The sequence below is a fragment of the Neolamprologus multifasciatus genome, chromosome 20 (assembly GCF_963576455.1).
Source record: "Neolamprologus multifasciatus chromosome 20, fNeoMul1.2, whole genome shotgun sequence".
In the NCBI taxonomy this organism is placed as follows: domain Eukaryota; kingdom Metazoa; phylum Chordata; class Actinopteri; order Cichliformes; family Cichlidae; genus Neolamprologus; species Neolamprologus multifasciatus.
The window spans coordinates 5,417,551-5,445,349 of record NC_140458.1 but is presented as its reverse complement, the minus strand read 5'-3'; the positions used below and the strand labels follow the sequence as shown (position 1 = coordinate 5,445,349).

Here is a 27,799-nt window from a genome sequence, read left to right as displayed (position 1 = left end):
TGGGGCTACTTTTAGTGCTCTTTTTGGCTATAATGGGAACCATAATTTATAATATGAACATCATGTTGTTCTTTAAGACTAGAATCTAGCGACTAAGACCAGAAAAGTCTTTACTATTGAGATGCGTGGAAACCAAACAGACATGCAGTGATTTCTTGATTTATTTTTGGGAAGCCTGATGTGATGTTGTTGAATTTTTTTCAATCACAAAAGACAAAGTAAAGTACAAACTGGAGAATTTTGGATCTTTTCTCTGCTGGCTATTAAAATCTGTTTTCATATTGTTTTTCTCCTGTTTAAGTTCTGATAGTTCAACTCGCCAGTGAAAGCAACAGACTGCATGCATCCATGTCACCCAGCACAACAACAGCTTATCACCATCTGCTGGTTCATGTTAACAAAGCTGCGTTTTACTAACTGTGATACCTTCCACATTTTCTGAATGGGGTGGATTGTTTCTTGTTTGTTTTCACCTTGTGGGGAATTTTATAGGTTATAAAACATGTGCCAGCAATCTTAACAAGTTGTAGGGCCGTTGTGCGATTACACGAGAGTTAAAACATCTTAGAAATTGCTGCGCAGCTATTAAAGAGTCCTCGTTGTTGGAGGAAAAACATCAGTTTTAATGATCTGTGCCTGTTGGTTCGAGGCCAGATATACGCTCATGCTGTTTCCTTTGTCTCATCGTTTTCTGAAGAAGGACCAAGCTTTAGGTCAGAAGAAATGAGGACGCAAGCATTGTTTGAACCGTGCTGAATTATAGGCTTGCGGAGATGGCTGGAATTCAGGCTGTAAAATATTAAAGTTTCACTGAAGATCTGCAATGAAACGCTCGATGAATCTTTTAGTGTTTGCAGGCTGCTTTTACCTGATTTTTGCTTTGAGAAGAAATGACGTACGCTCGGTTCCTCGTCCAGATTGTCTGCTTTTGTAATGATGTAGTTTGTTGTTTTTGGCAGTTGCAGACAAACACCATATATCATGTAAGAAATCCGCTCTGACCGCATGGCACAAAGGACCTAGAAACCATTACATCATATTTTAAACACAGTGACTGATTAGTTCCCAGAAAAATTGTTTGAGACAAGGATTTGAGGTCACTCAGTTAAACCTTTTGATACTTTAAAGATGTATTTCAAAGAGCTCTTTGTGAACTTTAGAACATCTGCGGTGCGGTGCTGGGAAATCTTTCATTAATTGAAAGGTTACTTTGACTTGTGCATAAACTGTATGTTGCCACGGTGACGTCAACCATCGCTTAGTGAAGCTCCATCTTGAAAGCTTGACTTGAGCATTTTGACTGTCACCGTATCGAAAGTGACAAGCAAAGGGTGGAGTGGGACTCCGCGTGCTTATAAGTATTATCATGTCATAACATATAACATCACATTCGAGTCCTTTCTGACTCTAATTGGGAGCAGACTTCATGAAATCCATCAGGAAAGTGTTTACTGAGGCCATAGAAGGCAGCAGAAGGGCTCATTTTCTCATAGACATGTTTTTGCAAGCAGAACAGTGGCCCCCTGCAGGTCATCACGAGGAATGCAGATTTAAAACATCAATCTTTCATGTACAATCTATCAACGTCTACTAGCCATGTACTGTAAGCTTTGGCAAACCAACCACACCTGCAGAAGCTTGCCAAGACCAACAGAAAAGCCTCGAGGAACACAACAAAGAACCCGAAGCCTCCAAATTCTCTAGATAACAATCAAATGAAGTATCTGCAGGATGAGACAAGCTCAAACCACGATGCAAAGAGTCATCTGCCAGCGCCGCCATGCCAGGCACCAGAGACTCCCAGAGGTCCCCGGTCCCTCAATGGACCGAGGGCATTACAAGAAAAGCCGTTTTTTCATATTCGGTACATTTCAGTAGAGTCCCTCTCATATGAAAGCACATAGTTGTGATTGACGCACAATCTGATATCCTCGTGTTGGTGTTGCTCCCAGATCATCATACTAAAGGTTGTTCCAGGATCAACATTGCAAGTGACTAATCAGAATGTTGTGATGTCATACTTTTGCGACTTCTGTACTTAAGCTGTGAGAAACCGCCTTTGTCCGCCGATCAACGGACCCAAACCCTAACCCTTTAATAAACGCTAAGCAGAATTGATATTGTCCTTGCAACATTGGAATTTCATAAATGCACGAATGGGTTGGTGCGCAAAAGAATAACGTCACAACAATGTGATTGGTCACTTGCAATGTTGAACCTGAAACAACATTTTCATGATGATCTGGGAACAACACCAACAAGAGGATATCAGAATATCCGTGATTGACATCTAGTCTTGTTTGAAAAATATTTCCAAAATAAAAGCTTTGGTAATGCTGTTTGTGGAAAAGAGTTCACCAACATTTATTAACACTATTAGTTGTCAGTTAGATGTTGTTGCATGCGTTTTATTCATTCACTGGAATAATCAGATCAACATTTCATGGTTGAAGTTGGCGTTCTGATTGGACCTCGACTGCACGTGAGAACAGCATGAACATCTGGATGTTTAAGGAGCGTTTTTTGTAGGTTTGACTACGGGAATGATGTTTGTTTGCAGGTTTTACCTGGTGAAGTTTACACCGGATCACATTTATGTTTGTTTTTCAGAACTTTCTGACAGCGGTCGTCTTTGACTTCACAGATTTGTAGAGTAGCATCTAATCTCTCTGCACCTTCAAACGTTTAATGGTTTGACATCGAGGTCCATTACTGCCCACTGACTGTACAAGCCCATTAACTACTTATAGATGCTGCTAATTACAACAGAAAGCAACAGTCAGTAACCACTTGTTTGCTTTTTGTTATTATTGCTATTTAATAAATAGTCAAATATTTGAAAAACCACGACCATCCCTACGACACAGTATTAGATTTCTGTAGTTTCAGGTCATCACTGTGTCATCTGAAGCACCATTAGAGAACTCCCAGTATGGATTTTCCATTTGTTTAGCTTAGGTGCTAAACATAAGTCTCATTATAGTAAGTAAATCTTTAAAAATCAATAAATATACACATATTTATCATAAAAATGTAACTGCAGGATACATCATGCCTCCTGCTTTCAAGCAAAGTCTATTCTTGCTGCTTTAATCGGAAGATTGCACCATAATTGCCTGCCGATGCCAAAAAGGCCTATTTGCAGGATCACAGGATCTTAAGTACAGATTTAAAGTGAGCTCAGAGAAACTTCAGCAGATGTTTGGGCAAACATCTGCACAACAGTGAGCAAACCACCTCTCTGTTTGTGTGGAAGATGGATTTATATCACACCACAGCAGCGAGGCGTGCAGAGCTGTAAATGTGAAGTCTACCTTTGCTAACTGGCTGGAATTACTGGCATGTGTTTGTTTGAGTCACGTAACTGGAAGAATTTAAACACGAGGCTGGGAGGATTTCAGAACAAGAAGGCCTGAATGTGTCACATTTGGAACGATATTTGGCGAGGGACATGCAGCGCACCGAGCAGTTCTTCCTGATAAAATGACCTCAGAGCACGAGGGTATTATGGGGCTGCTGTGCGGAGAAATGTGGTTCCACTCTGCGCTCGCAAGATCGCATTTACGGTTTGTGTGCCTGTGTTTGAGCTCGATTGAAGTTTTGCGAGCGCTCCATCCCGATGCAACTTTGAGATAGCCGCATTACATCATGAGAAGCCAAGCCAGTGACATATTCAAGTGTAATGGGCAGTATAAGTGCTCGCCCGCTCTGTTCGCCTCTAATTGTCCGCAGATGTTCTGCACGCCTTTGTGTGCCACAGCTTGTTGCAGCCGGCTTCGCGCAGACGCCACATACGCTGTTCAGGCTTTATTGCAGAGGGGGAAACGTGGCATGGAGTAAGTGTTTAATTTGGCTGCTGGTTCTAGTAACTGGTTTCAGTTATTAAAAACTTTATTAGCGGTTGCAATCCGCTGGGATTGAGCTGAGATGAAACGATTAGGCGACCCAAACTGTTCGTTTATGGACAGAAAATTAATCTGCAACAATTTTGATAAATGAGTAAAGCAACAAGAAAGGGAGTCAGATGTGGATTTATTTATTTATTTTACTGCAAACTGTAAGCGACAAATAAAATGTTAATTATTGCAGAAAATTCATCAGCAGCTACTTTGATAATCTGGCAACCCGTCAGCTTAGCCTCTGGGGGTAAGAGCATATAAAAGATGGAGGCAACCACCATGTTGGCACCCATTTGTCTCTGATTTGGGCCACTGCCTGATGCTTTTCTGAATCCAAAAGAGTGCCAAAGGTTTTAGCTGAAGCTGCAGTTAAGGTTGATCGAACTGTGACTGACGTATTTTTTAGGCTTTCCATCCTCTAGTCGTTGTTTACTGAAGCAGATAAATTACAGAAGCCTGCCAGACATTAGATTGTTTCAAAGCTGCACTTTTGTCACATTCAGACCCTCCTTTGCTCGCCACATGGACTTTTTACTGTCTCGCAACTAAAACCTGCTCAAATATGATTCATCAAAAGATTTCATACTGTAAAAAAAACGAGGAACAGAAACCAGAAAACTACAGATTTAGTTTGAAGAACAAAGTTTATCATTTGAGGCTGGGCGCTGTGATTTTTGGAGGGAACTGAACTTTCTGGTTTGACAAATGGTAACTGTGTCTGGAGCTTTAAGTGGTTTCAGCGGTGTGAAGAGTTGGTGCTTGTTGGGCTAAATTAAGTATTTGTCAGACAAACATTTGAAGACGTCCTCTTGAAGGAGTTTGTGGCTCTGGTGGCAGCAGGTTGTCCTCTAAAGTGTTCTTTGGGCCGGTCGCTACAAGCCAGTGTGTTTCTGATGGCAGGCCAGTGCCTTGTGGCAACTGAGCTACGGTTAAAAATCCCAATAAAAACACAGCAGACCAGGGAAACTGTTACCAATTCATAATTCAAAAAGTAGTCAAGAGATTAAAGGATCATTTCTAAAGAGAAATATTACTCATGATTTCAAAGTTCAGCACAAGCAGTAAAGCCACCAAGAATGATTAATTATATGACCTTTTTAAATGCTGCTGTTTTGTCAAAACTACTGGAGTATTGCAGATGCACACACACGGTGTCCTTTGGTGTTCGGGGTTATAGCACGGCTTAAGCGTAATTTATCGCAAATGTATCCGTCTGCGTACTCGTTTCCGTTTGGACAGCAAACTGAGAGAGATTTTCACCCACCGCAAATGAGTTTCCATGCAGTCCTCCAAAATTCCAATGGCATGTCGCTGGACATGGATTAAGTATACGGCCCTCGAATGCCGACCGGTTGACGAGTGGACCAAAACAGAGAAGGGTGTGACAGCCGCGTTCACCAGGAATGGGACAAGTGTGACAAAAACATTAAGCGTGAAAAGAACAGACAGCGTCTGCCGACACTAAATAGTTTTTAACACCCTGTTTCACTTCAGATCTTTGTATCTGATAACTTTGCTCTTCTCCACGGCTGCCTGACAGACCAACATGTGACACAACCAGCTTGTAGCCCACAGACCGGTGGTACCGCATATTTGTGTCTCTGTCCCAATGTAACAATAGCTGCTGTCTGCAGGTAGACGGGCAGTCCCTGACTGCCCACAGACTGCCTTCACGCTAACCCTGCACAAACAAGCATCAGATGTCACTTCCTACTCAGCACATAGCTTGTAAAGGACCGCTTGGCATTACATTTAAAATCACTGGACATGACTCATTCCTATATGTAACATTAACGTTGTGAAAGTGTGTATTTGAACCCAAAACACAATCTGTGAGTGAAAGTAAAAGCAGGAAGTGAGTGAAAACAAACCGCAACAAAGTCCCTGCTGGGATAAAAACTGTCATCTGCAGGCTAACAAATTGACTCCACCACCACCACCACCCATCCAGCCTTTGACCACAGAATGCAAACTTTGATGCTGTTTAAAAGAGGACCGATATATCTTGGTATCAAGGCACTCACCCCAAAAGGCCCCCATCCATTTATTTGCTTTTGTGCCTTATCTGGGTCGCAGCAGCCGAGACCTCCCTTTCCCAGCCACCCCCTGTAGCCCCCCAGTGGATACAGAGACATTCCCAAACTAGCTGAGATGGAGAATTAAGTCCCCGGGGTGACCTGGGTCTGCCTCAGATGTCTCCTCCTGGTCGCCTCAGCTACTGACAAAATGACAGTGCTGGATCCTGAGAAGGTAAAGTTTTTTTTCTGGTGTTTAAAATGTTGGAGAAAAAAGTTGAGGAAAAATGTTCCTTCCAATTTTCAAGGTTAAAAGTGACACCACCAAACGCGAGTTAACCAAAAACAAAGAAATGTGGGACACTCGAACCAGACTGTTTGTTTTTGTTTACATTTTGTTAAAAATACTATATTATACTGTAAACATAACTAATAACACGAAAAACTATAATAGGATCTCGCCTGGTGAGGCAAGGAGGAAGTGCAGGTCAGCTTAGGAGTAGTTTACAATAAACAAATAAAAATAAGCTCTTTTTGAAAGACAGAGAGCAGTTCGACATAATTCTTCATTTTCTGACTTATTTGTGATCCAGAGTCTTACAAATGTAGTGAGAGGCCATCGGGTAGAGGAAGTAAAGCTGTTAATGGAGAAGAAATATCAGCTAAGTCAGTGAATGAGTCATCGGAAAGCTTCGGCTTGTGCGATGATACGAGATGGTATTAAAGTTTGTTGGGTCGCAGAAAATGTTTTGATCGTCGTTTGTCAGGACTTTCTGAATTTGGCGATCGCTGTTAATCTATAAAGTAGAGTTGAAACGAGAGAAAATGGAACTAAAAATGGATTCATGTAAATGTTAAAAAAACAACTGGAGCTCAATGTCAGACACAACGTGTGCTAAACAGAGCCGGGCTGAGTTTACAGCGGATCCTCTGCTCGACAGATGTGTCGTGTTGTACAAAATTATTGCACGAGGTATAAAAGATTTCCTGTGTCTGATACAGGATACAGCAACACAGTTCCTGATTGGCTAATCTGCAGTACAAACCGTCAAGTGACTGAGTGACCCCAGCTGTGCATTTATACATGCTAGTGTGACTATATTTAGAGCCAACTGCTGAAAAATCACCAGAATCCTAATGAAGTCATTCTTTAAAATACTATTTCTAGTTGGGATCCCATTTAATTAAGTATATAAAATATTTTTATTGATCAAGGGGGCAGAAAAATGCAGTTTCTGCCAATCAAGTCGAGTGGCTTTATTGTTATTCCAACCATGTGCAGTGGTGCAGAACACAGTGAAACGAGACAACGTTCCTCCGAGATCTATGCTAATAACAGACAATCAACACGGGACTACATAAAGTGCAATGTGCAGAAATTGCAACAAAAGCAAAACAAAGACACAACAGTGCAATAGAAATGTGCGAAAGACTGAATATTGTGCAAAAAGTCACTTGGTGTATGAAGGTGTGTGTGTGTGAGATTCTGCATCCTTACAGATTGAGGTGTGCATTTTATTCTACTTTTCTAATAGACTCTTTATTCTCGCTTGTGAGATCAATGTTGCGTTACAGCAGTGGGATGAAGCGTGAAAACAAAACAGCCCGCAATAAATAAACAACACGGTTAAAGTAAAAGCATCCCAGGTGCATAGTGACGGTCTTATACTGCGAGAGAGCGCACAACTGTTACATATGAAACACTGATCGTAAAACAACGTAAATAAAAATGAGGTTATGTTAAAGAAGCCTGAAAAGTTAGACTTAGGTTGTGGAAGAGATTGGAGCAAATTGCATTAATAGATCATATGTGTCTTATAAATCTGAGAAACAGATGCAAGAAGGTGTGACACAGAAACATGTGTGGATCACTGCACTATCATGTTTTACAGCTAACAGAACTAGAGCAGCGAGATTTACTGCCTCAGAAGCCTCGAGGCAGATACTTAATGACCAAACTGATAATGAAAACAACTCAAATGATGAAGATTTTGCATTAAAAAAAGATTTCAAACCATTAATAACTATAATTCTGAATATCTGCCACGGGTAGTGGAAATGGAATAACATGATGAACAGCAGTGCAGCCATTAAATTGTCATAAGTGACCATACTGTGATTTCTTTTTTTCTAAAAGTCACTAAAATATCTCGGTTGCTTGAGCGTTAACGAACGAATCCTTTCGGCCTCAGAGCTGACATGACGTTGGTCGATAACATGTGGTTCAACAGACCTTTCAGACATTCAAGGTCAGTCAGGCTGTGAAATATCAGTTTATTAGGTGGTTGTTCACATCTTTAAGTGGGAGGAAAGAGCAACGGGACAATAATTTAATCGATTTGAAGTCTGGTAGGGGTTTGCAGACAGGTCAGAGCCTCCCGCAGTCGTCCTATCTCCTCCGTATCCCCCCCACCTCCTCTTCGTGCTTTGAAGATAGGCTGGGCCTTGCTCCTTATCAGCTATCAGTTCAGCCATTTATCACCCCACTGTCTGATGCATGCAGGTAGTGTAGTTACCATGGTTATACACCAAAGGCACTCCTGCATTAGCATAGCAAATATTCATCAGCTGCCTACAGAGTCGGCGCAGTAAGACGGAGCTCACAGCAGGAGGCGGGACTGACGGGGAGCTCTGCGAGGCATCATCATCCCAACTGTTTCCACGCTCACAGCGCAAACACTCACATCAAAGGAGTTATCACCACCTGCATTGTTTCCCCCAAAGCCCTTTGTTTACTCCCCCTGAACCCCCGCCACCTCAACACGAAGCTTATTCCGATCATTTGTGTGCACATCACAGAGAATATCAGCCAAACGGGTCACAAGCAGCCAGCCTGAGGCCCTGACCTCGTGTTCTCCATCTTCGCGCAAACTGCACCGGAGCCTGCTGTGTCAAATGTGGCCTCTAAAATATGCATGATTGAACGTGCTCGAGGAATGCTAATAGAGCTCCCACCAAATGCAGAGGCCACCCTACAGAGGAATCTGCGGTCGTGCAAACATCGAAGCTGGCAAAACACCACTTTAGCCGCCGCAGCTGTAACAAACATTCGATTCATGCGTCCGGCCAGAGAAAATATGGCTTGGAATGAAGTTTTAATCAATTCGCGAGCTAACCGGGTCCCCGCCACGTCCTGCCTTGCCAAAAAAACAAGAGGATTAAATGGCCACATTTTGTTTAGTTTTGGACGGAGGAACAATCTTGGAAGATTCCTCTCGCAGATTTACACTTGGAGTCGTGACCCGTGATGACTCTGCGGCTAAAGAATAGCGACAGAGGGAGATTTTCTTTTTAATTCAGCCTGCCTTGAACAGTGTGTCTTTGTGCACTGCTGCAGTTTATTTTCATTTGTCTTAAAATAAGCTATTGAGGAGATTTATGCACCCCCACCTTACTCCTTCAATCCCTCTCCCCCCCTTCCCTCCACTTGCCTCCCACAAGGTGCTTGGCGAGCCGCTTCTGCAGCTTCAGTGTTTTCAGAATCTCATAAGCTTCCTGTTTCAAAAACCTCGCCCATCAGCTCCAGTCGTACAGCTTTAAAAACATCTTCCCATCGAGACTGTTTGTCAGAGAGATATAGAGCACTTTCCCCCCCTTTGAAGCTCAAACAAAGCTCTCCCTCCATATGTAACCCTCCATATAGTCTGTACCATAAATAGGTCTTCTTCTTGGCCAGAACTTGGGAAAAGGATGTGGATGATGATGACGATGACAATGATTACTAAGGCTGAATCCTGGTTGAGTTTGAGCTGCTGCGGCTGGCAAGCAGATGTGGCCAAATTTGCAGAAAATGTCCGTGTTGCGCTCCATCTTTTCTCTGGTGTTGCTGTTTGTTTGTTTTTTCGCACTCTGGATCTTCTTTGGGTTATCAGCCTTCACCGAGCTAAACGTCTGGATGACTGCTATCTCTGTTTGAAATGAGGCAGAGTAGTTAATTCCAAGCTAATCCCCAACTGCAGCATCAGATAGAGAATTTAATATGGTAGGGGATGAAATGATGATCCCCATGAGGATATATAGATACTGCAGCAGGAAGACCTTACTTAGAGCGACGTGAAATATGTAAGATGAACCCAAACAACTGGAACAGACTAATATGTTGTAAATAGCTGATAAAACATGATTACTGCATTTTATAGAGTTTTTATGTGCATTTTTAACACGGTCAGGAGCCTGCCTTAAGACTAATTCAGTGGCTCTGACCTAAGTGTTGTATTTGTCAATAGAAAGAGGTAAAAGATATTCAGTATTTAGAATAATGCGATGGGAATTCCTCAGTCATTGGTCAGGCTTCCACCAATCTGTGGAAATGTCTTGTTTTCACAGATTATATCCAGAAATTGTGGTGAGAATCTGTTCTGAGCACCATTCAGCATTTTCCTTTTTCACATGTAATACATATGTAATGACAGTACAGAGTTCCTTTTAAAACATATACAATGAAAAAGCAAATCTAATCTAAAAATGGCAAAATCAGTATAAAGATTATCCAAGTTACTAAAACACCAGAGTGCTAAAAGTTCCCAAAGATTTTGGGGGTAAAACATTTAGATCTGTGGTTTGTTTGCTGGAAAATCCGAAAGGTTTGGCTGCTTTTTAGGAAAGTAGAAGAAAACAGAGGTTAAAAACTGAGGGGAAACAACTTTTACCTTGGTGTAAATTTGGTCTTTGACTCAGTAAGAGGAGTTACCTGTTTTTAGCCTTATGGATGCCAATACAAAAAGCCGGCTGACTGTGGACGTGGATATTTCTCTAAGCTTTTACATAAAAGCTCCTGTGGTGGAATGGCACACATAGGTGACTTGCTAAATCCTGACTTAATCCCAAATTTAGCTGGATAAGTCGCTAATCTTTGTGCCAGAGCTGGTTTCACCTGTTTCCGAGTGGCCTCGTTGCAGCTCTCTAAACTGGACGCTGTAGCAGCCTTTGTCCTGGATCGGCTCGTCTGGCGTCGGCAGCATGTCTTGTTCTAGCTTCACATTTTTTCCAGGCATGTCAGGGTTCAGCAGTTTGATGTGAAAATGAGTCACCGAAGACCTGTAGTAAAGGCTTTTGCTGACACACATGGAAATGTGGTGCGGCGGTGGACGAAGTGCAGCCGTTCCTCTGGCTGCAGAGCTCGTCGTCTGGTTGGCAGAGGACGGCACCTCTCTGCGGAGTATTTACAGCGGTACGAAACCTGCCTTTACGGGGGCCACGACAAATGGTTTTCATTACCGGGTTTTTATGATAGAAATGGACTGCGGAGCATACTTTGAATCTTTTCACATGTGAGCGATTTATTAAGGTCACCGTCTGGAATGAGAATAAGCTGCTTTAAAGTTTACACAGGGAAACGAGGCTGCACCAGAACATTTTCTTTTAATTGATTATTCTCATGGTTATATAATCATGATTTGGGCTTTAAAAGCTTAAAAAAAAGCAGATTGTTACAATTACAGTTGCTTAAAGAACAACTTAAAAATGCAAAGGTAATCAGTGATGTCATTAAAAGTGAGGAGAAGCCGAAACACATTACTACTGACTGGCTTTTAATACTGATAAAAAAAGGCTTTTGTCTGCTTAGTTTTGTCAATAGATTGATCTGAAGGTCAAAGTGATAATAATGCTACAAAGAGCTGTTCTTGCAAAGGCAGATGTTACAATGTTTCAGATTTTTAAAGTAATGCTGTCGCCCCATGCATCGGTCTGCACGGCGCTAACGCGTTAACAAGCTAAGCGCGCTCACGTGTTGCAGCCCCACGCACGGGGCGATCCGCGTTAACGTGCTAACGGAGATCTGCCGCGTTAATGCGGTTGCGACGTTAACGTCGTTTTAATTAGATTAACGCTGACAGCACTACTTTAAAAAGAAGGGTTTTCATCAAGAGAAAGAGAATGAATTTGCATAAGTAAAAATAATTGTAGCTACAATTATGTTTCTTAAAGATTATGTATATTAAAATGCAAATAAACCTGCACATTGCCTTGGTGGAGGCATATTTAAGGAACATTTAGGAGATTCTTGTGTCCTATTCTTTATTTTCTGTCTTGTATATGAGGAGTGATCAAAAAATAAATGCGACAAACCTTCTCTGATTAAAATTTGGATAATCTCATGTTTACAGTCCTGTTGTTAGACATGTTAAGGCAGCTTCCTGACTTGATGCTATTTTTAGTTTGCTCCCTGGAACTTCTGAACGCTTAAATGTGTGCTATCGTTTCCGTGTCCACGAACCTGCCTGGGTCTGGATGATGTGCATTTCATCATCAGATGGATCAGATTTTTTTTTATGTTTTATAACCACTCAGACAATTCTGCAGACACACAAAACTACAATGCACGCTTAAAGCACCCTTAGTCGGATTTCAAATATCTATAACTGGAACGAAGAACTCCCCTGTGGTGTCTGCAGCTGAGTACAAACCCAGCGCTACGCTGTAAGCTCTACGATTTCACTGTAGACCTGAAAGTTATACCGGGACCACCATCACATCATATTTGGCTACCTGCACCTTCATCCACTTCCCAAATGTTAAAATCGATTTCCAGGCTTACCATTTGACACACTGTGGGTGGTCCTGTGCCCAGTGCTAATGGAGCTCGATGCACTGAGAAAAAAGGATTTCCCTGACACTCCTTCCAAATGTCAACGGAGCAGCCAATTTTTTTCCAGTTTTTACATTGTGTAGGAGCAGTCTCACCTCCTATATTGTTTCAGTGTTGGATGAAGATATTAAACATGGTGAAAGTTTCCAATAAGGGGCAGCCAATCAGAAAAAAGTTGTCCTAAAGCGAGAGGAGCTGAAACGCCTTGTTTCAGGCAGAAGATGAAGCGAGTAGCTCTAACAAGGCCCAGTTTAAGATGAACGGGGATTATTTTAAAGTTTGAATTATGCAAAGATAGTCTGGTCTAGGGCCTGTCGCCCCGTTTCACTGATTGGCAGCAGCTTGTTCCCATATGGAAAAGAAATAGTAAAAACTTATATGATTTACTCATGAAAGTGGCCACTTTCTCATTACTTTCATATATTGTTTTAGTAAGTATCCAAAACATACAAGTTTCATTATATAATTTTTCAAGGGATCTTTTATCTGTTTTCACTCTTGTATGCTTTTCATACAAGTTTCACACAAGACAGATACAAACTTTATAAGATTTATATATATCTTTTCCATATGGGTTGTAATGCACCCCTTAAATACGCATAATTATTTCTCTCTTTTATTACATGTAGAAAATGCGTCTTTTACAGCTTGCTTTCTAGATTTCGTCTCAAAAGCACGATTTTTAGTTAACCAACAAAAGCATCACATTTTTGCGTATGAGAAGCTTAAATAGAGATTATTTTACTTTGTTTGATCTTAAAATTACTGAAGCTGTTTCCATAAAGAGTTGCTGACTGATTGATGCCGCTGACTCTGTGCTGTCTGTAAGCCATTTCTGCTGAACAGTTAAGCACCATCAGCCAGGCAGCCCAGAGCCAGCCGGTGATGATGGCTCGCCGGTTACAACTCCTGACTTCCCAATGAGGTCCGACTAAGCCGAAGCTTCATGCAAATTAACACTAAGGTTTTTTTTATAGCCCCAGCTGTAGACCCCGCACATCCCGGTGTCACATTTCATGTCGGTGGATTAGCACTCCATCCTCACTTGGGGCTGCGCACATTACATTAAACTGTCTGCCTCTCAATGGGCGTTTGTGCCCCACGGCTCTGATTTACAGCTCTTATTCAGACAGTTGCTTCTTTTTGCCCAACCACAAATGGCAGCGATGGACCATCTGCTAAAAAAATGTGCCAGATGTTTTCTCAATGAATCTAATAGAACATGAAGGAAAATCACGATTTAGCAGAGCCCACGGCGATGTCTTGAAACCGCTTCTTTTAACCAACAGTCCAAAAACAAACAGTTGGTTTAAAATCTGAGAAATCTGAGTAAAAGAAAAAAAGTCTCTCCGCAGGAACCGTGGTATCAGTTACACAATCAAATGTCATCTTAACAAAAAAGTTAGAACCAACAAATTATGCCATCTTTGCTTTTTCAGCAACAATGTTTTTATCTAGCTGTCTTTGGACTAGTAAATGGCAAAATGGAAAACAGTCTCAACCACTTTTTCTTTAAACTTTAAACAGGTAAAATATTTAAAGGTTTGATTTTATAGGAAGGGCGATTTCCGTGGATTTTTTTTATTATCAAAAAGATCTGGTGGCTTTATAGGCACAGTGAAACTTTTTAAACACTCATTCAATGGAACAAATGCACGCCTCATATTTCAGCAGTCAGGAATTCAATAACATTGTGATGTCACAACAGTAGGCACTGCTTACTCTCAAAGATCTCGACTACGATAAAGTACACCAAACCTTCCGTTACTGGTAGGAAAGACACGCTTCCCATGTGAAGAATTCCCACCCCCTACTTTTGAGCTACAGCTGTACATTTGGAAAGCCGCACAGTTTAAACGTTTAAATACCCAAACTATGAAACACTGTAACACTGTGCTTGAAAAAGGGCTAAGTTTGTAATTATTATTAAAATAAATGAGCATTTTTGGTTGTTTTCAAAGAGTACACAAGTAAATTGTGGTCTGTACAATTTAATGAGGCTCTTGATTAAATAAGTATTATCCACTCATTAAATGAGCTTGTTGTGGCTCAGACAGACTCGTTCACCTGCTTGTTAACACAGTCTTTAAATCACATGGCAGCATTTAGTACGTTTAGGCATGTTGATGTGGTCGAGACGACCCGCTGGAGTTCAAACTGGGCATCAAAGTGATTTCAGTGACTTTGAGTGTGCCATAGTTGTCGGTCTGAATATTTCAGAACCAGCTGATTTTCCTTGAAAAAAATGCCACGTTGATGTCAGAGGTTAGAGGATAATGGTCAGACTGCTTGGAGCTGATAGGAAGGCAACAGTTAATCCGTAAAACCACTTGTTACAACCACAGTACGCAGAAGAGCATCTATGAAGGAACAATATGTCGAACCTTGAAGCAGATGGACTACAGCAGCAGAGGATCTCACATGAGGCCACTCTTATCAGCTAAGAACAGGAAACTGAGGGCACGGTTTACAACGCACACCATTAGAAGATGTTTCCTGATCTAATGAGTCTCTTGTTCCTGCTGCAACATTTTGATCTTTGGGTCAGAATTTGGCAGAAACTACGGTGGCCCTGAGAGGCCAAACGGATTGCAACTTAAGAAAACACCGGCAATAAGAAAAACGCTGCAAAAGCACACAAAACACAAGGAAAATAGGAAAAACGACAACGGAAATAGGAAAAAACAGATTTCCAAAAGCACAAGGGAAGTGTTTCTGGGGAGACAATAACCCGACGGGTTCCCTTCCCTTGTGCCAGTTGAGACCAGTTCCAGGAATCAAAATATGCTAAGAATTGCGCTGGGAGACACTTAAAAGAAGTGAAGGATCTATCGGTTCTGTGAGGAAAGAAAAGATGAGAAGTAAGTGTGTTAGCCTAACTATTAGCCTAAAAATCCGTCATCAGTATTATATGAACAATGTTGGGGAGTAACGGAATACATGTACCACCGTTACGTATTTAAAATACAAAATATGAGTAACTGTATTCCGTTACAGTTACCGTTTAAAAAGGTGGTATTTAGAATACAGTTACTTTGTTGAAATAAATGGATTACACGGCGGTACTTCCCTGTTTCATATTGTCGCGGGTCAGGCCTGTTTGGGTTTTGTTTGACAGCTACGTTCTGTTGTTCTAGGTGGCAGCGTTGCGGTTGCCATGGTTACAGGGTGCCGCGCCCTCTCTGCGTGTTTCCTGGGTGAGAGAGGCCTTTTTGTTGTTGTTGTGCTAAGCTAATAGGCAGAATGCTACAGGTATAGCTCTAAAGAATGTAGCATCATGGGCAGTGTAGTCCGTGCTGCAGGGAGAATGGACTGCCATACCCGTTATGTGTCTGTGAGCGCCAGGTGGGAGAAAAAGGAGAGTCGAAAAGTAGGAGTTGTCATCGAGCAAAAACAGGAGCTGGAAGCATGTAAATATAATAATAACCACTGCAGCCAAGAAGAGTGCCAGATGAGCCCAGTTGTAAGTAAGCTATTAAAACTCGACTGTACGCTCTGTTCGTGTTTTCCTCCGAAACAATAAGTTCCGTTGGAGCAGCCTTTCAACGCCTCTCTCTGTCTCTCGCTAGCAAAGTGACCCAGACAACAAAGTAAAGCTAGTTTTCAGCTATGAGCCCGACACAGAACCCACCGTATTAGTCAGAGGTCCCTTTACTACGGTTCGGAGCCGCGGACCTTCAGTAATAGTAATAAATCACACAGCAATAGTACATTCATGCAGTTGTAAAATGCTCGTTGTGTCCTTGGGCAAGACACTTCACCTACCGCCTACTGGTGATGGCCAGAGGGGCCGATGGCGCGATATGGCAGCCTCGCTTCTGTCAGTCTGCCCCAGGGCAGCTGTGGCTACAACTGTAGCTGCCTCCACCAGTGTGCGAATGTGAGAGTGAATTAATAGTGGCATTGTAAAGCACTTTGAGGGTCTCGAAAAGCGCTATATAAATGCAATCCATTATTATTTGTGTGCTTTTGCAGCATTTCTCTTATCGCTGGTGTTTTCTTAAGTTGCAGTCCGTTTGGCCTCTCAGGGCCACCGTAAGAAACAGCATGAAAATACGGATCCATCCCGTCCTTAGTACAAACTGAGCTTTATTTACGTGCCACAGCCTACCTGAATATTCCCGTTCTCACCACAGCGTGCCCATCTCCTGATGGCTGCTTCCAGCAGGATCATCACAAACTGATTTGAAGGCAGAATGAGTTCATTATACTCAAAATGGCCTCGTCGGTCACCAGATCTCACTGTAGATACTTCTGCATAAGTATCTCTGTCTTCTGGCTCAGATTCTGGTTTCAATGTGTAAGTTTTTTGTTAGCAACTGACAGTTATTAGAGAGCTCAGCCAAACTCAAAGAGTTATGATAAGTCACCAGAGGTTGTTAGTGTCATTTGTGGCCTGGGGACCCAAAGGAAAGGGACTGCACTGTTCTGAGAGGGGCGTCATCAGCACCGACATAAAAGCTCAGGCTGTAACTGGGCTGAAACCGAGGATATAAAAGCATGAAAAAATTATTTGTTCTGATTAAACTTTAAAGACACATTCTGGTGTTATGGAAAAGAAGGTTTAAATCACTTGTTTCTCCCCACCAACAGTCCAAAATATTTGCGTTTTAGAAACATGCAGCAAATCCTCTCAAGTGACAACTTAAAATGAGGAAGTGTTTCATGTTTCTGCTTTGAAAAGAAAAGTTTCCTTTAAACAGACAACTTTTGTTCAGTTATCGCTCAAAAGAGTCTTTATGCTGGAAAATAGTGTGGTTAATATTCAAATATAATGATTAACTGTGTTGGTGGCACAAAAATGTAATTTGTGAGCAAATAGAAATGATCTCATCAGCTGCTCTTCCTTGTTCTTGCAATGAATTCTCTCAGTCTATCCTGGAGAAAACGAAACATTTGATGACATTTCAACAGTTTTAAGCTCAAACTATGAACGTGTAGAGAGCAACTGTCAGATTAAGTAATTAAAGCAATAATCATTAGCTGATGCCCTAAATGTTTCTGTGGATCATTGATTAGTCGACCGTTTGTTTCACTTCCTGTCTGGATGGTTTGTTTGCTGCTGTTCTTTGTTTTGGGGGGGTTTCTATGTCATCTTATGTAATCAGCACATGAAGAGCTGCAAGTGTGCGAACGGCGTGTTTGAGACAGAGCTGTCAGACGGCACCGTGACACTGTCACAGGTCATGTCTCGTGTGTTGTTTGCATTGAATTTGAAGTCGGCCACATGACCGTTGCCAGGATGCCTCCAGGAGATGTTCTTCCCCTTGAGTTTCCTTCCATTAAGATGCATTTCTATCACCCTTTGGCTCATGGTTTTTGGTACCATTGAGTTTCTCTGAGCCGCTGCTGAAGATCCTCACTCGAGGGGTAGAGTGCATGGCGGAGGGGGGTTACAATAGGCCTTTTATGTTGTGAGTTATCCTCATTCCCTTGTGTTAGCTTCGGGGTAACATGTGACCAGCCCTCATTCAGGTCATGTCGGCGCTCTCAGTCTTTGACCCTCTTAGAAGCTACTCCCTCAATGTCCCATTCATCCCATACAGATGTCTGTGTGTGTGTGTGTTAATGCCTGACACAGCAGCGTTATGACAAACCCCTGACAGCCCTTCATTCAGCTTTTTCAAGTGACATGTTAACTGCTGATGCGCAGCGCTGCGGGTTGACAAGCTTAGGTTTTTTTTTTTTGTGCTCAAGTGCCACAAAGACGCATTATGTACTGTGTGAGCTGCATGTGGCAGTTAACCATAGACCTGTGTTATTTTTATCAAGTATATTAATAAAACATTGCTGATACTGAAACCCTGAAACCCCTAGTGTGAAAGGGGAACCATCTGAATCGTTCAAGAATCTTCTTGCTGTAATCTGAACGAATGTGCAGGGATTACTAACATTAGTATGTTTAAAAAAACATCTGTATATCTTATGTTCGGTTATATTTGAGTGCCTGTTGAGGTGTCTCTGTGTTGCCTTCATTTAAAGTTGCCTTCTCAAACATTTGCAAAAACGGTCGTTCAGTCGGCAACATGAAGCATCAAGTAGTCGTAAGTGCATGTTTGGAAAAATTTGACTGTGATTTCCTATCACGCACCTTTTTCCTCCACCGGAGATATCAAAGAGGGCACCTGACTTCCCTCTGAGCTCGATATGAAAGTGCTAACACAGCTCTGTCAGACCTCCACAGGTAGCATGACTGCAGCACTCTCACAGCTGGTGACGAAAAGCATCTCTACACATTAAAAATATCTTAAGGCTTAAGTGGCTCCAGGGTGGTGGGCATGTGCCAAATTTACCTGCACATTTATCAGTTTATGCCTTGCTTTTATTTTGAAAGTCCAGTCGTTTCTAGCCATCTAGATGCAGTTCTTCCTGTCAAGTATACCAGCTTATTCACTGGTGGGGCTGCTGTTTCTCTTCCTGTGGCTGGACATACTCAAACTCCTCTGGTGACAGGACTGTTCTGCTCTTTAAATGATCTTCAAGCTTTAGGTCCACACTTCTGGCTAACCGCAACACCACGCAAGTTCTCCACCTGCTGAGGCAACAAAGCAGAGCATTGGGTTAGAGCCTTTTAAAGTTAAGTCTCCCTTTGTGTGTCCATGATTTTTCTTTTTCCAATTTTTATCCGGTTGTCTCACAAGCAGTGTTGGTCAAGTTACTTGAAAAAAGTAATCAGTAACTAATTACTGATTACTTCCCAAAAAGTAATCCTGTTACTTTACTGATTACTTATTTTCAAAAGTAATTAATTACTTAATTACTTAGTTACTTCTTAAAAACACGATTTACAACCTGAATAGGTGATAAAGCGATAGATCTTTCAGCCCAATTCTACTTTTTCTGCATAACCCATCATACAAAATTAATCAAATGAAAAAGTCTCTTTTTAAAACTTGTTTTATTAGTTTTAATCTTTTAACTTTATGCATCAAGCAAAAATTAAATTATATGCAACATTCTCTGACTGTGAATTTGTTTAACATTTAAACCTATTTTCTGCACATTCCAGCACATAAAATAAAATATTTTTTGTGTTTACACTCACTCTTTCAAATAGATGCAAGTAAAACACGGCAGAAAATAAATAAAGTCAAAGACTAGCGGCACTTTTGCTCTATTTTCACCTGTAAAGCAGGCGGAGGTTTACCCTGGTGCAGGTGTGCTGCAGCGGTCAGTGGAAGAATCCGCGAGTTTCTCTGTGAATTTCCCATTATGTCATAGCGCACTCGGTGTTTGCTTGGAAGTTTAGGGTTTTTTCGCTGTAAAAAGAAGTTTTCTTCCCACGCACAACAGAAGCTAATGTTTTTGTCACTTTTTATGGAATCAAACTCAAAGTAAGGTCAGTACTTCCACGCTTTAAACACTGCACGCTCATACTCTCTCGCACTCGATATATTATCCATTGTTGATCTGCACACAGCTGTTGTCATGAATGTCGCACTCGCATACGTCACTGTCATGAGACGGTCTTGCAAAAAATCACGGTTGTAGTAACGCAGTAACGCAGCGTTTTTACGGGAAAGTAACGGTAATCTAATTACCGTTTTTGCAATAGTAATCCCTTAATTTACTCGTTACTTGAAAGTAATCAGATTACACTGCCCATCTCTGCTCACAAGTCTTATAAAAACGGGCTGTAGGATTCCCTACTATTAGAGGCACATTGGAGGAATTGTTTTGCTAATTCTCCCACTGGATGCAGTTTGAAAGGAGAAGAAAAGATATGGTGTAATTAATCACCTTTTATGACGACAAAATGAGAAAAATCATCTGAATTTGATGAAGCTTTGAGTATCGTGATGTTCCGCACAGAGCTGCACTTCTCTCCTTTGGTTTTTCATGATTCATTTAACAGGTTTCTTTCTATTGCACATTGTCACTATTTGCTTTACTTCACCAAGTTTTCCACCACAGCCAAGTTTAAAAATGTTTCCCATACTTTTACTTTTTCCTACTTGTAGCACTTCTTCTAAGCTCTTTAAATGTAAATTTGAAAATAATGGAAGATTTAAAAATAGCAGATTCCTCACCGAGCATCAGTAAAAGTTTTTAAAGAGACAGCTCACCCGAAAATAAAATTCAGACGTTTTTTTTCCTGCCAGCTCTACTGCTGTTTATTGATCTGTACTGCGTGCATCGCCTAGTTTAGTCGTTTTAACATAGTGCAACTAAATACTGCTCAGCATCAATATCTCTTTATCAAAATTATGATCCACTTACTCACAACATCCACAAACCTCATGAGCAGTAACATGTAGGGACTATTTTTTTCTGTCTACATCCGCCAACAAAAAGAAGCGTGCAGCGAGCTTACATCCTGTCATGCTGTGACTCGCAGTCTCATCACAGGATGAACGCTTCCTTCTGCAAAGTGCTGTGATTGGCGGGTGTAGTTTGGCAAAGCAAAAAGAGATTTTGGGGTGAACTGTCCCTTTAACACAAAGAGGAACAACCCAGCTTGATTAGATGGACTCAGATGGCTCTTATCTCATCCTTTTGAAGGACATTAGGCAATCACAAAGTGACACCACAAGCCGTTTACTTCTTTGCTCTTCTGATTATTTAGTAGATTAATGTAATTTTTAAATGCTACAAAAACATACAAGGTCTTCTTCAAACGTCTTGCTTTCTCCAAACAACAATATAAAGATATTCTGGTTGTTGCTTTCAAAACTACAGTTAAAAAGTTAAGAATTGATCAAAATAAATACAGATTACATGTTTTTATTGCAGCTCTTCAATGATTATAGCATGGGTTTTTAAGGTTTTGATGACTGAGTGCTGGATTGAAGGCCACACATGAAGAATACACACATCAAACAGTTTTTATTGGTTAAGAGAGTGGTGGCTTTTGGTTTGTGACTGTCATTTTGGTGCTGGTTTACAGCTTTTTAACCATTAGTGAGGTAGCGTTTGTACCCTAAGTGCATTTTTTTTAGTGCTAAGAGTTTAGTCTCTCCAGAGGAGCTGAAAGTAAACAGAAATGCTATTTTTGTCTGTACCGCAGTGTAATGTGAATTGTGAATGAATGTAATGCCCTTCAAGGACCCTGGGAGTTTAGCAGAAAGGGTTTAATTGCTCACGTGGTGGTGGGATGATCAAGACGGCTTCTTTAAAGTTTTCAGCCACTAGGCGGACACAGATTAGAGGCTTGGTGGTGAGTACAGACTGGGCAGGACGGCCATATGTGTCAGCAATGAGAGGATAAATCCTCAGTGGACACAAGCTCTTTTGATCTGGCTGATTTTTGATGTGAGGCTCGGCGTCTGTCGTGTGTTTTTTTTCTTTGTTGTGGTTGATTCTCGATGATGACCTGTGCAATTTTCCGCAGACAAACGGCTCATTTGAGTTGATAAAGCAGCATTTTAGTCTTTGGGGGTTCCCGTGATTTTGCCATATGGGATTCATGAGTGTCAGCATTAATCTTGGAAAAACAAACCGACTCATTTCCCAGGAACTGAATCTGGGGCAGCTCTATACTTGCCAAACGGGCTCGGGTGTTTTGTTGAGATCTGAATACAATTGTAAGTGCCCCGGGGCATTTGATTTCCACTATAGGATGTCTGGTGTGGGGCAAGGTCAATTTGGGTTAGGTGTCTTTTTTTTTGTCTGGTTAATTAGGGTCATATTATTACTTTAAATCAGAACCTACATATCTGCGATTTAAAGAGTTGTTTACGGAGGCAGGGATGCTGCAGGGATGTGTTGCCATCCATTATTGCTTTATTATATTATCCTCCCACATTCTGCTCATGAAACCCGTGTTTTCTTCCTCTCGCTGTTGCCGTGGCTCCCAGTCATTTTGTCATCAGACTTGGTTTATTGTGTCTGGTATGTGAGGATGATGTGGCCTTGTTAATAAGGACAGCAGCTGAGTCACGCCGGGTGAAAACCTGGGAGAGAAACCACACCGAGACGCTGTGCCGAGAAACCTGCCGCGGCGTTGACCGGTTCACACAAGACGCTGATTGTGGAAGCCGTGTCACAAAAATTGCTGCACAACAGCCAGACTGTTAACTCATTAATCGATTGAAGCGATTAATCTGGAACTAATAACTGTTTCAGTTATTTAAAACCAAAAAAAGCCCCCAAACATTTTCTCACCCATACTTCTGAAATGTGTCACCCATTTGGGTTTGGGACTGTGAGAAAATAAAGCAGCATATTTTATTAATAAGTAATTATCAGAGGCTTTCAAAAAAAAGACTCACTTATGAAATGTTTACTTGTTTAATTTTTAATTTGACTCTTACATGGTGGGTTGGAGAAAAGAGAGACTTTTTCAGGGAACTTTAATTCTTTCTGTGTTTAAAAAAAGAAGGAAAAAAGATTAGAACCTTCTAGAAGTTAACTAAAGCTATCAACAGAAGATAAAGAAACAACCACAATGACTGGTTTTGAGCTAGGGTCAGGCTGAACTTGGAGCAGTAAATCATCCAGGCTAGTCATTAAACCCGATTATATATCCGCATCCATGCATCTGCTACGGTCCCCTCGTGTCCAAGTGTAACAAATATCTTCACGTAACATAACGTAACTGTACTTTCTTACTTTGAGGTGCTAACACAACTTTATTTGAAGTACTCAGCAAAGTGTCTCGCCCCAAAAATCCCAGTTTCTCAAAAAAGAAAAAGGATGTGTTCATCCACCCATACGAGAGGCTTGTGACAGTGTGACCGGATGCAAACAGTCATGCCATCCACATCAGCTGAGCTGTAATGCTAGCGGGCCCCATTTTTCTCTCCTTTTTGGGGATCCACAGATTGTGAAATTCTGGATGCCGTTATTAAATCATGGGTTCACCCCAGTGTCTCCGAGCCAACACAAAACGGATGTTACACAACACATAAACATCGGCTACTAAAGTCCATTTTATTTGTGGCTACACCAACATCAGTGCAATCTTTTTTCTTTGGGTTGGTCACAAGTGGCAACTTCCAGGACTGATGAACAACAAACAAGCAAGCATGGAAACAGATACACAGATAGAGTGTGTGTGTGTGTGTTTATAAGTCAGCTGAGTGGGGCAGATTAGAGCTGTCAAATGAGGAAATATTGATGAGACAGAGTGTGTTCTAACACCTGAATGTAGTGCATTTTCTTCCTGCTGATGCTCAGGTTTCCTCCCATACTTCAAAAAATGTCTCAGAGACTGAAATGTCAAAGCAACACTGTCTGTTAGAGGAGCTGCAGTTCCTCTAACAGACACTTGGTTGGCTCTAATGGCCGGTCGATCCCTATAGACTCACCATGTTAAGATATCCAAATTCACAGTTTTAAAAAGCAGTTTTGCCATTTGTGGATCGTTTGCCCCTCTTTTATCATTATTATTTTTTCACAGATATATTTTTTGTGCTTTTTAGACTTTATTATGAAAGGACAGTTTGAGAGTAGACAGGAAAGGTGGGCGAGAGAAGAGGAGGAAGACGTGCAGCAAATGACCGAGGACAGAATCAAACCTGGGGCGACAGCCTTGTGCCACATGGTTTGTTGATTTGGTGCTAAATAAATCAAATTGAACTGAACCCGCTGCCTGCTAGGTCTCACCTCCATGAATTGGACCTCTCCACTGTGTTCGTATCTTTTTCTGTATCCAAGTAGTTTGTGCTTCACTTCCTGTGAGTGAAATCCTAGTTGCGTATTGGTGTCTTTGCAGATGTGTCTGATTGTTGCACCTGTATGTTTAAACAAGCTTGATAGGATTAACTGGTAACATACACTTCCTTTCAACTAACTGCAGTCATTTCTTGCTGCTTGAAAATTTGAAGTCCAGAAACGAGCTGCATTCGAATAGCAGAAGTCCATCTTTTAGATACAATATGTAGAAACAAAAAAACCTCCCGTCACCTCATCTCGGCACATAATTTGGGCTCTGTTAACTCTGGATTGCTGTGTTTGCCCCATTTTCTCTAAGCCACAGCAGAGAATAATTGAGACTATAATTTCTAATGAAAGTAATCATAAGCTGGAGCCTCCTGATTCCTTCTGATTTCCAGTCTTTCCCTCTGTGCCGTCGCACAGGACTCTGTCCAACACGTACTGCCAATGTGAAAGAGAAGGACAATCCTCTTAGTGCAGAGCCTGTTTTCTTTCTAGGGCACTTAATGGCTCTGTGCAGAGCTGCTGTCAGTTCGGCCGGGATGTCGGATATCCTCTCCCTGTTACATCCCTTTGTCCGTACAAGGTAGGGTCTCCTGTGAAAACAACTCCCCCTTCTCCTCCTCTTTATGACCCAAGCCGGCAGCTGTGGGGTTAATGTTTAGCAGCAGCACAGGCAGGAGTTGTAGGAGGTGGAGGAGGAGGGGAGAAGGAGAGCAACTGGGAGGTGGGGGCTGGTCCACAGCTGTTGTAGTAGGCAGGGTCTGTTGGGGTAGGAAGCCTGCCTCACTCGCCCTGGAACAATGGGAGGCATGGCAGCCTCTGCAGACAGCACAGACACATACACAATGCTCATGCCCAAGGACAGGCCTTTTCTAGCTGTAGCATAGAGGAAACCGGCTTCCTCGCCACGCTCGCAAAGTGACGGCACTTTTAACAGGCGGTGGTGCGGGAGGGGGGGGACGTAATCTCCACGGCGGCCGGAAAGCAGAAATGTAAGGTTGTGGCCTCCTTTCATGTCTTTTTTACCCTCTTTGCTTCTCGTGCCTTACGTTTCATTCTGGCGTGAGGAGCTCTCAGATGACTGGATGACAGAAAAGGCAGAAGGAGAAAGGTGAGATGACCCAAAATGTGTACGTTGGGAGGAGGGGGTAAATTTGTATTGGTGATGCAGTTTTTACAGCTGACACGGTCTTCAGCGCCCGGCGCTCTGTCTGCCTGTTGGGATGTTGTTTCTGTGTCCAAGTGAAGCAGATTTTTCTCCCTGAAATGACAGCGAGGGGACTCGTGTTTTGTGGCGTTGACTTGACGCGAATAGGCACGAGATGACTGCTAAAGGAGGGCTGATTTCCCCGTGTGCATATGTGCGTGTGAGTTGTTTAGGTTAGCATTAATATCCGTGGGTTAGCTTACATTTTATGACAGCAGCAGGCTGAGCACTGTTAACACTCTGTGTCCTTTTTATTTAAATGTTTGGCTGAACCAGCTCCAAATCCTGTTTTGGTTCCCGCTAACAAAGTGCCATAAATCTGCCAAACGTGCACGAGGGTGGGTGGAGGTGGTGGATGGTGTGCTGCCTTGAATGCTGCCTGAATGTGTGATATCAGGAGGATGAAGGGACCCTTGATGTGCTTCCTCCATGGGTGTGGAGGTTGGCTGGCACAGATTTAAGAAGGATCCCTGCGTTTTGTGTGATTGCTCTCAGACCTGCATGGCTCACTTCCAATCTCTCAGACCTCTTTTGGGAAGGGAGCTCCCCTCCTCCTCTTCCTTCTCCTCCTCCTCCTCCTCATCCATCCCTTCCCCCACCTCCTCTCGCTCCTCATCCCAAATATTGCTTGTGTGCGATTCGTCTCGGTTCATGTAGCCAAACATCAGACAGGAAGCAGTGCCGAGGGAACCCGCCAGCCTGATTCTGTCTCGCACACATCTCTATTCCACTTTGATATTTATCTGCGTCTGTATTAATGATACCGACCACTGTGCGTCTGCAGAAAATGAGGAAAAAAACCGACTCTGGCCTACATTTTTTGGGAGAGATTCAGCCATTCCCGAGTCTCGCTTAATTCCAGCGTGTGAGGATTGAGGTTTTTGTCACATTGTTTACATATCCCGCCTACACACTTTGCGTACACAGCGAGAACTTCAGTCTTTGCCTTTACAGATTGGCAGATGGAAAGGGTGGTGTTTGACGTATCCTCGGATGGCCTTGCCGATCCCCAAGAGTGAGACTGACATGATTTAAGAAGCTTTTGTGCATTTCTTCGCTCTGCTTTGGCTGAGTCGCCTTTTGAATTTTCTCCCCCTATCCCTGCCCTCATTCCATGAATCTCCTCATCCCCAGCATCCCACCAAACCACTTTGAAAACCTAAATTTGCCTCCTTGAATATTTCAAATTTTTTATCATCCCATCTTCAAAAAAAAAAAAGGATTTGAAAGTAAGAGTCTTGTTTTGGGCTTTTTCTCGATCTGCTGGCCACTTTGTGGTCTCCGTTTCTCAGCACCTGGCATACCGAGGCCAGAACGGCGGATCTGCTCTTGCTCCAGATTGAGTGGGCAGATGCTCAACACCTCTAATCCCATTTCAGTTTGACAAGATCTAACAGGATCAGGCCCCGTTACCTTATAGAGCACGTTTGGAAATGAAGAGTTAATACTGCAGTTCGGCGCCCAAACATATCTGTGTTGACGAGACAAAAAAAAAACGCTGGCTGAGGAGACCCTGCTGCAGACGCGGCGCCCCACTTACGCTGTAAACCTTTGTAGAAAGCGAGCATAATTAACGGGGAGCTCGATTAATGGGGGAATCCCACATTAGGCTGAAACTTTAAAGGAAATCTTTGTGTGGCACTGTCCTGCATTCTCAGAAAGACATAAAAGGGGAGTTCTTAAATGCTGTCTACTGAATTATTCATCCATCTTTCTTTCATTACACTTTACAATGACTCAGAGATGAAAGGAAAGACGAGATTGAGGAAAGAGGGCGAGATAGAGGAGCGGGGGCTTGTGGTCTTTGCATGGCTGGCGTCTGCCGAGTGCCGGTGTCTCCCGAGGGCAAATGGACCATCTTCCTCTCCTCTCGGTTTCCTGTTCGCTTGTGGAGTCGAGGCCCATTGCAGAGGTGACATTGGCCTCAAACCCCATCTTAAACTCCGGCTATCAAACTTTTTGAGATCTGGTTACACACGGGCAGATTTTGCGGTTTCTTCTTATGATTTAAGATGCAGAGAGGAGGAGGAGGATGGGAGGGGGAAAGATGAGGCCGGGGGTTTATTACCTCCACCGAGGAGCCTCTGTGATTGGTTGGTTTGTCTTTGTTAGCAGGATTATTCCAAAAAAGGCTCGATCTGAATCCAGGATTCTTCCCCATTGTTTGATGGGGGGTTAAAACTGCACCTTTCTTTTCATATCTTCACAAATGTGTATCAAATTATGAAATGAGAGAAATACAGACACTTGATGTTATCCATAAAATACCGCAATCTAATCCAAGATTCAGATATCCTTCTCCGTGTCCTCCTGGGAGTCCGCTCATGCATTGTGCCGAGGAGATTTTCAGCCTCGGTGCTGTCGTGTTTTAAAACATGTCCCGGTTTTCTCGCCCTCAGCTCCGTGGTTTTGTTGTTGGGAGACAGAGGTGCCTGACGGGAGACTGACTCCTCTTCAAGGATCATTACAAGAGCTGACCCCGCAGGTG

At 42.4% G+C, this 27,799-nt stretch overlaps 1 protein-coding gene across 5 annotated transcripts in view; it reads left to right on the top strand.

The window, feature by feature from the left end:
• Positions 1-27,799, top strand: part of nckap5l (NCK-associated protein 5-like) — a 65,848-nt gene that overhangs the window by 3,524 nt on the left and 34,525 nt on the right. For 2 of the 5 annotated variants that reach the window (XM_085144597.1, XM_085144595.1), the window contains exon 2: positions 27,711-27,796. Coding sequence is in view for 2 of the 5 variants with exons in the window: in XM_085144595.1 (XP_085000721.1) it covers positions 27,711-27,796 (86 nt within the window). In the remaining 3 variants the exon portion in view is untranslated. Of the gene's footprint in view, positions 1-255; positions 15,365-24,618; positions 24,688-24,707; positions 25,216-27,710; positions 27,797-27,799 lie in introns of those variants that run through there. The other 3 variants (XM_085144596.1, XM_085144599.1, XM_085144598.1) reach the window with 3 other exon arrangements.